Raw genomic sequence first — 8964 nt, forward strand, 5'->3', positions numbered from 1 at the left:
AATATATGTATATATATACAAAAAGAAAAGAAATTGAGCAAATTATATTTCGCATATTTTACAGACATATTTTATCAAATAAGCGAGAGAGAAATAGTACTTAAAAGATTAAATTGTTTCAATTTATACCACTGCATAGTATATTGTACAATGACAAGCCAAAAGCTTTAATTATTTGATTGTATTTTATAATAACAATACTAAACACATCAAAGCAACAAAATTCGACAATAAGCTGATATTGATTCGGTGAAGAATCTGATTACAAAGCAATATATTACATTACTAAATGGAGTTTACCGCGTACTTAAATAAACATTAGCGGAACTTGTACAAAAGAGTAATCCTCAGTAAAGTAGTATAATTCAAGAGAGTAATCAACTTAACTGTACATAAGCAAAAAGGATTTTTATTGCACTACTGATTTATCGATGTTGCGTGCTGATGGGAAAGTTCGCCGCATAAATCCATATCTATATGTATATCATAAGTAAGTATATGCAGATAATTTCGCATCGAACCATTTTTATAGCTGCGCGTTCAGCCTGTCGTAAGCGAACGTAACGTTGATTATCCGGACTGTCAATTAACCAAATCGCCAATTAATCGAACCGACACGATTTTAAGCAAAGTTCTACACGTGTTAATTTATACTATTTATTTCATTTTCTTATAATTCAACCATTTGTTTCTTTTGCTCTTATTTAATTATTATAAACAAAATCAAATTAGACAATCAAATAATATAAAATTAAAGGAAAAATTCTATTTGTCTTAATTATTATGGTATGTTATAGTAACATTTTACGATAGTGCTTTTTCTGAATAAGAATGTCTTTTTCCCGAGGCTACAGTTGAATTTTATATCACATCTAGATACGTAAAGGTTAAAATTATACATGCAGCAAGTGTAGTTTGACCTTCATCCTATTATACAGTTTGTTAAAGGGTTAATATGTTAATGAGATGTGAAAGTATATATTTGAAACAAGTTTAGCGCTCAATGCCAAAATAGTCTCAACATAAAAACGAATTTTAGGAAGTCGTAACTCATAATTCTAGCATGCACAATATTCCTCATGTATATATTAATGCATACTAAAAACACGTACATTTATACACATGGACTTTTATATTTATTAAACATAAAAAATATATATTTTTAGTATGTCAAAATATAGATTATAAAATTGAAAATGTGAAAAGATTATATGTAAGGCTACTTACTTGTTGTTAATTTAATTATGGAAAAATTCGATACATATTTATGAAATAAACGTTGTATGTATAGTTGTATAGTTATATATTTTAAAGATTTTATTTTCTGGGATCGCGTGGTAGCCACGGCGATCGATGTCAGGGTAGAATAGAAAACGGAGACGGAAACTAGTTTTACAAAATATCTTTCACTTGACTTCCTTTTCAATGATCGTGAATTCTAAGAAGGCCAAGACTTGGGAATATTACAGCATTTTCTAAAAATTGCGGGGAACGCAAACGGAATATACGTGATGTCGCGCTGTCTTTGCGAATGTCGAATATCAATTTTTGTCACGGTGTCGAACATCATTTTTATCACGTGCATCGCGAATCAGCGCCTCCATGAAATTCGCGCTTTAGGATATATACTCTGGGATATTAAATTAAGTAATGTATAGACGAAGATTAAATTATAAATTTTCTTTTTTCTATATGAATACGCGGTAAAAGTCGTCAAAACTCAGGACTCGCGTTATTCTTCATTTTAGTTCTTGTCGTTCTTATTCTAAAGAATCTCATATGCATTATGTTAGAGAATTCGTTAATCATCCGTATCGAGAAGTTTTCGAGTAAAACTTGAGAGAAGGCGTCGGATAAAAGTGTTACTTTTTGAGATAAAATGACGCGAGAGATATTCTTTTTATAATATATAGTAAAAAATTATTAGTAATGTATACTACAACACGACTTACTTAAATCGTGATAGGACTTTTAACGAATAATCAAAAATTTGCATATCAAAAATAATTAAACTGGAATTATTCGCTTATATTATAATTTAATAAAATAATAATATTCATAACGGTAGAATAATAAATATTATGTAAATGTATGTATGACATTATTTTTAAAATCTTGCGATTATTGAATTTTATAGAAACGGTATTTAATTAATATTTATTTGAACGGCGCACACACCACACCCCAATCTCGATTTCATTCAAGTAGTTTTATTTCTCGCTGTGACAATCTGAAATCCAGAAGTCACCCAGTCACCTCGGGTTAGATCCAAATAGATTGTAAGGGAATTTATTACTGAAAGGGAATAATCTTCATTTATCAACCACGTAAGGCAATCCGGAAAAAACAATTTGCGTGAGCCAAGCACATCTTCAATTTTCCTCGCAAACAGGTATCAAGTACACCGAGACTTAACGAGTTTGGCCAAACTAATTTAAGACCATGAAAAGCTATAAAACTTTTTCGTTACTAGACTATTTGAATTGTTAAATAAGAAGATTGAATGAATCATGAGATATATATATCAAAATTTTCTAAATGGCATTATATTCATTATAATGAACTAATCTTATTGAATTAAACTTTATTTGAAATATCTTCTCGTATATAATAATATATTAAATGTTATCTCTAATTTTGATTAAATTAATTTAATTTTGCATAAAAAAATGAAAACCTAAAATGGCGTTATATCCATTATAATGGTTTAAATTAATTTAATTAAAATTAGAAATAATATCTAATATATTATATACGAAAAGATATTTCAAATAAAGTTTAATTCAATAAAATTAGTTATATTATGCTGCCGGAATAAAAACGACATATATCTTTTTTGCTGCGATCTGATCCACAATTGTAAATGAATATTCGGAGATTAAGAAGCGGAAATGTTCCGGTAATTCTTACGAAGATAAATGCTTACCTGGAGATAAGGTACGGCCTTGCAGAGTTTTAATCCGAGAAACCAGGTCTCCGTGACATCCCATAGAACCGATGGCGGTAGACAGATGAGTAGAACGAGGAGATCGGCCACCGCCAGGTTGACAATAAAATAATTAGTCACTGTTCGCATCGTGTGATTTCGATAAACGGCCATGCAGACGAGCGCGTTGCCAATCAGACCAACCACAAAAACGATACTATGCATAGCAATCAGCACCCAATCGGTGAACTTGGGGAATATATGTTGCACCATCAGTTCGATGTAATCTTCGTCCGGGATACAGTAGTCGTTCGTGCAATTCGTCGCGTTGACGTACTCTAAATCTTCGACGTTGTCCAAGTAGTAATCGACCCCATTGTCGAGCGCGTTGCTCATCGATCGCGTTGCTAACCAAGCGACGATGATCGACACAGCGAAATTCATGTTTCAAATTTTTATTGTATCTTTGACACGATATATCGGGAATGCTGCAGATTGTCGTTTGCGCGCGAAATTATATACCGCGTAAATTAATTAGTCGCGATTTGTTTCTAATATATTGTGACGTTCTGTTGCATTGTATTCATCGATCGATGGAATTTGAATGGATAAATCACGTACGTAGATAAATCACTCGTCCAATCGACCATTTATTCGAGTCATGTTCGTGCATTCGTGTAAATAAATGACACAAATGTCACTTCACAGACGCCGATGTGTAGCGGAGGGTTTAGTCGAATGAATCACACATTGTCAAATAAATTATAGATGTAAGAAGCTATTTGTGACGTAAAGCTCCTTGGAGATGCTCGGCGTTTCCGCAACGATCAGTAGTGTGTTCTTAAAGTTTGTGAGACTCTCCTTTTTCTCTTCTTTCTACGGCCATGACCGTACTTAGGTGATCTCAACGCAGAATTTCTTTGAAGCAAGAATTATGCATTCCTCCGCTTCTCAATGCGCAATTGTAATCAGCTTCGTATCTGTGCACAGGAAAGAACGTGATCTCGGAGAAGTAAATTCATTCATCTCTTGTGCAATACCGGCATGTCAGGAATAATATTCTCATATTGTGCACTTCAACTCCACAACTTTGATAAAGCTCCTATTTCGTTTCTAATAGCACTATATAATGCACATTAGTAGTGCCGAATTCCATGAAATGCTCAATTCGCTTTGAATAGCCCAGGATTATGCCAAAGTTTTCTGCCAAACCCACGTTTTTCTTGTATAATTCTCTCAGATACAATATGTATGTGTGTGTATATAAAAAATATATGTATATAATATAGTGTTTTATACAGGGTGATAAATTTCACACGTAACAGGCCAAATAACTCGATAATTAAATGAAATATCGAAGTTCGATTTTTCTTAGGTTGTTTCGAGGCAGACAAATTTTGATAAATAGAATTTGACTTTGGATGGACGCGTAAAAAAAAACGGATCTCGATATTTCATTTAGTTAGATATTCGGCCTGTTACGTTTGAAATTTAGCACTCTATGTAATTAATGTTTATTTAAATTTAATTAATGTTTATTTAAATTTAATTAATGTTTATATAATACTGATGATATAATACTGAGATGGAAAACACGTGTGAAATGTGACGAACAAATTTCAAAATATTAATGACATAAAAAAGTTTGGTTAAGTTGTAGTATTTTGCATCACACATACATATATTTTTTAGGTGTATAATTATCTTTTTTTCTAGTAAAACCGTCAGAAAAAGCAACCAATAAAACATTTCAATTTTTTGTCTAAAAATGAAACATCTTTTCATAACATTAATATTTTTAAAATTATTTACTTGTCATGTTTTATGCTCTTCCCTATATTTAAATTTATATGCTAGCTTATTTATTTAAACCGGTACAAAGGACTTTGAAATTCCGCAAATGACAGGGGAGAGCGATCATCGGCCAATTAAGATGATTTGTATTTACGTGAAAAGCAGCGAGTGAAGTGTTGATTTGAAGCAAGAGAGCAATCGCAGTCGCACGCAGAGTAATGTTACAAATACATCAGTGTCCTTAGAAAATACTCCAGAATTGGAAAACAAATATATGTTATTGTCCCACGTAAAATATGGAATCAATTTTTATCATCGGGAATATCAAAGGGTAACATTCGTCACAACTTCCCAAATTTCGGAATTTTTGTTATTCTTAGTGATTAATTCGCAAATTAAATTCTGTTGATTTAGAGTTGCGAACTTCATATATATATTCGATAAAGAATAAGACATTTTTAAAAAAAGCAAATAAAAAGTTTTTAAGAACAACATTGTGATTGAGTTTCTCGTAAATTAATATGTATAACGTTATTCATTGATTATTCAGTGACTGATGAATCTAAGGGATATGTGACTTGTAATTACAGAATCTCTTTATATCTTGTTCATCGTTTTTTTTTTTTTTTTATATATATAAAGGCTTTTTTTCACATAGCGCAGCTAGGAGCTCAATATTCAGTAACGTAATAAAGAAAGTCGACGTAGTATGTATATGCTAGACATATTGAATTATGATGTTAATGATATAGAATGAAATACCCGGTCATTTTTTGCAAGTTACTACTTTTCCTCAACAACGCCGCCTTAACTTAATAAAGTAGATTTATCGTAAAATGTAGGTGTAGAAAATAGAGATGTAAGATATAATTCTAAAAAAGGATTGCGCCTGCAGATAACTGTAAATTATTAGTGACTGTTATTATATACGTGTTCTCATTTTATATTTCCAGATGATTTGTTGGGTTGATAGCAAAGTTTGTATCACCTGTTCTATCGATCTATTTTATCGAATCGAAATAGTTGACGAAAAATTAATGATCGTAAAGATCGTACGCGTATATTTCGTTCCACTTTTCTGAGTCATAACTTATATTAAGTCGTAATTCATTTGTTTATACGATATAATTCAATATGTTTGACATAGACATCGCCCATTTTTATAAAATAAACTCCGCTTTGAATTTAATGATGAATAGTGTTCCATAATCTATTTCCTTCTAAATTCAACTTTGCGGAAAATCTTTCATTTCTAATGGCTTGTGAAATGAACATTATTAATATTGATATTTTCATTAACAAAAACTGAAAGCCAATATTTTACAAAGAGTATATAAAGCTAAGAATTAATAAGTTTCTTTTAACTCTAGTTATTTACATTTTTTTTAAACTTGGATTTCAAATATGGATTTTTTTTCAGAAATAATTTACTTTAATTCACGTACTACGCGTAATACGTAATACGCTTACGTTCTTTACGATCATTAATTTTCATTTATACAATATAATATATCATAATGAAAATCAAGTTATTTATATTCACGAAAAGAAATATCATAAAATATTACAATTATTAATCAAAATTAATTTTGTAGATTTTACATTTTCTAGTTTAATATTTAAAATTATATCTTTATCGCTCATTCTAATTTACGTCAGCACAATAATTTTATTTTTGTGATTTTAATCGACGATGGAGAGTGAACAATGATGCGATTGCTATCTTTATCAAAAACTTGTTATCGTTTTTTATCTAAAACTTTAAAAAGTGCTAACCAATAAAAAAAGTGCTAATGTCCTGTTAAAGTTCTTTTTCCTCTTTTATCGCATCGATGATACAAAGAACGAGACGTTTACTCGTAAAACTTTCATGGTCCCGTAGAGAATAATCAAATCGACGATTTTGTACTTTATATACAAATTAACTTCGTCCTTATTTTAATTCGTAAATTCAACAAAAATATTCTAATATAACTCTCATATTTATAAAAATATTGTATAATGCGTGATTGATTAATTTTTCTCGTTCATCGCGAATACGAAGCAATTACTATGTAATTAACTATGCAAGCAAAAAGATACGCCTCTCAAGTGTTACAGGAAATTGAGTCGCCGAGTCTAAGGGACATTATTTCCGCACTCCTTTGTACCTGTCAAAGATTAATTTAACTTTCAATATATACATAAAAGGATTTGTCAGCAATACAATTTGAAAGAAGATAATTGTACGTGAAAAAGATAAATGGACTATTCCTTCTATATTTTATATTTGTCGTCCGTAAAATTGAATTTTTATTTTCCACGTTAACCAGACTAGATCGCTTGCATCTTTTGCATTTAATGACTTCTTCCTTTTTTTTTGTACGATGTTTCGTACTGACTATTCTGTACAGTCGAGAACAAACCCATAAAGTATCTGGGAAATATATATGGGAAGCCAAGTAAATATATTTCCGCATTCAAATACGGATGGAAACGCGTCGTAGACTTTTAGTACCGGGTCTCGTCATAAAGTTTTCTATGCTGATTTATCGCTGCATAAACGTACCTTCGTTCGTTGCGATCACGTATCGAGATCGTTATTGACATCGGGCCAATTGCCAAAATAAGTTAAATCTAATTCAAAACTAGCCGCGTAACGTTCATCATTTTAAGTTCCCCTTTCTTTTTCTCTGTTTCTCGTTGAAAGATATAAATGTATAAATGTGCGCAATAAAACTTTAGTAAAATTACCCGCAAAGATACGATCACGTTTAGCCTGTTACGTGGTGAAAAGTCGCGTGACTGTCCTTCCTCGACGCATTCATAACAGTAATAGTCTTTCTTAAGTGAAAATTTCCGCCATACTCTACAAGATTAGATTCTTATTATTCTGACATACATACTTCTAACTGAATATTTAAGCAGAATCACATTGAAAATATTTTTGGCATTCTCGCGTAATATCTCAGTACGTTACAATATATATGTATATATATATATATATATATATATATATATAGTAAGACTATAATAAATATAAGAGATATCTCTGAGTTTTATATTTGTACATAAACATATCGCAAGATAAAACACTTCTTCACATGTATGTGATTATAATTTAATATTTAAAACATATTAAACATTATTATTTTTAGCTATTTGGAATCGCGAATTTCTAATTCGTTTAATTTTTGTATACTAATTTGTGAAAAGCTACTTATAAATTATTAATAACAAAATGAAAATAAAAGAGAAATATCAAAAAGCAGAAAAATATATGAATAGAAAATATTTATTGTACAATAAAAAATATCTAATACTATTTGTGTTGCAATCAAAATAAATTTTTATGCATATTTTATTATACATGTAGCTACTCTTGTGTCAATAAATATAACACTTTCACATAGTAACATATATAGAATCGTAGAAAACTATCAGAATAAATTTAATATTTTGCATAAATACTGGAATGACAAATAATGATCTTCCATTGAAATTTGATTAATATATCAGTTTTAAAATTTTACAATGTATTCCAAGGCCAATTTGCTAATTTCTAAGGAATAAATAATTTTTGAACAAACATTAAAAATTCTTACGCGCGCCTAAAACTATTACCTGTGTTTTCATCGAAAAATTTGCCAGCATAAATTTTTCGACCGAGCGAAAAATCAAAGATTAGAGATTTTTGCAGAGACAGAGTTCGCGCGATTTGACAAAGTTTTAACTTGACCCCTACTATTCGTGTTTTCGCGACGCAAAAAATCAAGTCGGACCATCACAACGATTTCTCAGAATTAAGTCGGTGGTATCCACGATGTACAAAGAGATAAATACACTCGTCGGAGCAGCGCTGAGAACTCCTTCGGCGCAAAAGGATGCGAACGCGTCGGCGGACTCTGCGAAACTGAGGTGCGCTGTTTTAAAGGGAGGCCAAGAGGTGTACACGTCGATCCCGCCGCGCTGTACGCTAACAATTGGTCAATCTATAAAATTCTTCCTTGTCAATAATTTCTAAATTATGCGGTTTTGAAAAACAGGATTGTTCGAGAAACGTAAGCTTTTCCACATAATTATTTTTCGCGAACAATTTCAAGAATATTAATCTACGCAATAAAGTGCGTTATTAAAGAGCAATATTAAATCTGCAACAACTTTATTTTTGTCATCATGTTTCATAAAAAAGATGTTATTAGATCATTCTGCACATTTACGATATCTTTTGCCATTTTAATAACAAAAGAATATATATACATATA

The 8964-nt window shown here is 30.8% G+C and overlaps 1 protein-coding gene across 6 annotated transcripts in view; it reads right to left on the minus strand.

Moving 5' to 3' along the window:
• LOC115241654 (orexin receptor type 2-like) overlaps positions 1-8584 on the minus strand; it is a 36223-nt gene extending 27639 nt beyond the window's left edge. For 3 of the 6 annotated variants that reach the window (XR_003884935.1, XR_003884937.1, XR_003884936.1), the window contains exons 1-2: positions 7269-8584; positions 2927-3906 (exon numbers count right to left, since the gene is read on the minus strand). Coding sequence is in view for 3 of the 6 variants with exons in the window: in XM_029817511.1 (XP_029673371.1) it covers positions 2927-3370 (444 nt within the window). In the remaining 3 variants the exon portion in view is untranslated. Of the gene's footprint in view, positions 1-2926; positions 4130-7268 lie in introns of all 6 variants that reach the window. The other 3 variants (XM_029817511.1, XM_029817510.1, XM_029817512.1) reach the window with 3 other exon arrangements.
• Positions 8585-8964: the final 380 nt, after the last annotated feature.

The sequence above is a fragment of the Formica exsecta genome, unplaced genomic scaffold (assembly GCF_003651465.1).
Source record: "Formica exsecta isolate Colony F162 unplaced genomic scaffold, ASM365146v1 scaffold500, whole genome shotgun sequence".
Taxonomy (NCBI): domain Eukaryota; kingdom Metazoa; phylum Arthropoda; class Insecta; order Hymenoptera; family Formicidae; genus Formica; species Formica exsecta.